The following is a 1597-nucleotide window of genomic DNA, read 5'->3' as shown; positions in this document are numbered from 1 at the left end:
TGGCAATTGCTAATTACTTTAAGTATTATGTACCCCTTGATTTCAGAATTTGGAGGGAGAGCGAACCACGCAAAAAAAAAAAAAAAAAAAAAAAATACTTCTGTTCTGAAATATATATAATGTGTGTGAGAAATACCTTTGATTCTGTGTTAAAAAATACCAGTTGTTATAGGTCAATATTTATAGCCTAGCTATAACTATTGCGCTCCAGTGTTACAGTTCAAATGAGGCCAATTTATGTTGTTCTCTAGGATTTTAATCGTTACCTTGCTAATTCTCTGTTCGCCGGACGCCTCCCTTTTTTAAAGTGTGCGTTATTTTTAAAAGATGTTCACCAGCATGCATCCCTTGCGCACAGGTGGAGCCCGCACCATTCGCAAAGATACTGCAGTGGGGCGGTCCTGATCCATAGGGGCTAAATAACAACGCAATATTCTGCTAAGAATTAACTGACCGGTGTCTTATAGATAGCGAAATGCTTTTAAAATAATAGATTGACGAAGAATCTTTTTTTTTTTTTTTTACAGTACACGCAAAGTTACATAATTTACCCTGCATAAACTCGGCAGAGGCAAATGACAAACACTGCAATGCAGAGAAGGGTTTCTGACTGCCTGGTTTCGGCTGCAGGAGTTCTGCTCTGCCACTTTTGGATGTGTAGTGTTAAAATAAGAGCTTTAGAAAAATTATAGTACATCTCATATCGTTTATGACAGTTTTTTTTTTTTTTAAACAAATTGCACTGTAGATTGCAGCAGTAGCCAATACTGCAATGCAGACTTCATTTTCAACACAACCTTCCGTTCAGGACAGTGCTGCCTTTCAATGTATTAATTATCCCACAATAAAAATATTGTTTAATTAAATGAATAATTAAGAATAATGAAAGAAAGAAAAAAAAAAACTTACGTGCCAAGCAATGCCGAGAAACAAGTACAACCACGAGGTTTATGCTCAGTATTATGCAATGCATCCTTTGCAATTTTGTACACACACTTTCAGCTAGCGGTTCCTTTCTAGTGCCCAACTTTCGCACGCCCTGCAACAAATCTGTTTCCCAAAGAGACTGGCAGTCCCGGCTGGAGCGGTTGCGCGCAGATGCTACACACACAGGCGCGCGTCCAATCCCCTGCCCTGCACGCGGCAAGATTAATATTGTTCTCCAAGGAGAATAATCTGAGCCGGGCTGCTTCTGTTTAAAATGTCTATTAAATTAACAATAAACTGTGCCTGAATTTTGGTCCAATAACATTTTTTATGTTATATCAAATAAACACATACACACACACACACACACACACATACATATAAACTACATAACATAAATAATATATTTTATGAAAACATTGAATTCGTCCCAGGGCTAGCGTGGAAGTCCAAGGACAAATGAACGTAACGCATCAGACCTCAAGAGACTATGAAATCATTAGGAAATTCCAGTGCGTACAATAGTGTCTGTGAGGTAAAAAATCGAACTGCTGTTCCTAATAACCTACTCGTCGTTTTTTTTTTTTTGTCCACTTCAGCTTTTCTAAACGTGAGAGGGGTTTTTTTTTGTTTCTCATTTGGTAAAATTAGTAATTCATAATCCTTGACC

At 37.6% G+C, this 1597-nt stretch overlaps 1 protein-coding gene across 1 annotated transcript in view; it reads right to left on the bottom strand.

Moving 5' to 3' along the window:
• The window catches only part of LOC121301713 (contactin-associated protein 1-like), a 25321-nt gene extending 24109 nt beyond the window's left edge, over positions 1 to 1212 (bottom strand). Inside the window, exon 1 of the mRNA XM_041231298.1 lies at positions 910 to 1212. Within this exon, the coding sequence (XP_041087232.1) occupies positions 910 to 973 (64 nt within the window). The 5' untranslated portion in view covers positions 974 to 1212. The remainder of the gene's footprint in view (positions 1 to 909) is intronic.
• Positions 1213 to 1597: the final 385 nt, after the last annotated feature.

The sequence above is a fragment of the Polyodon spathula genome, chromosome 28 (genome assembly GCF_017654505.1).
Source record: "Polyodon spathula isolate WHYD16114869_AA chromosome 28, ASM1765450v1, whole genome shotgun sequence".
Lineage (NCBI taxonomy): Eukaryota > Metazoa > Chordata > Actinopteri > Acipenseriformes > Polyodontidae > Polyodon > Polyodon spathula.
Note: the sequence above shows the minus strand (reverse complement) of the source record. Positions and strands in the feature narration are given on the sequence as shown.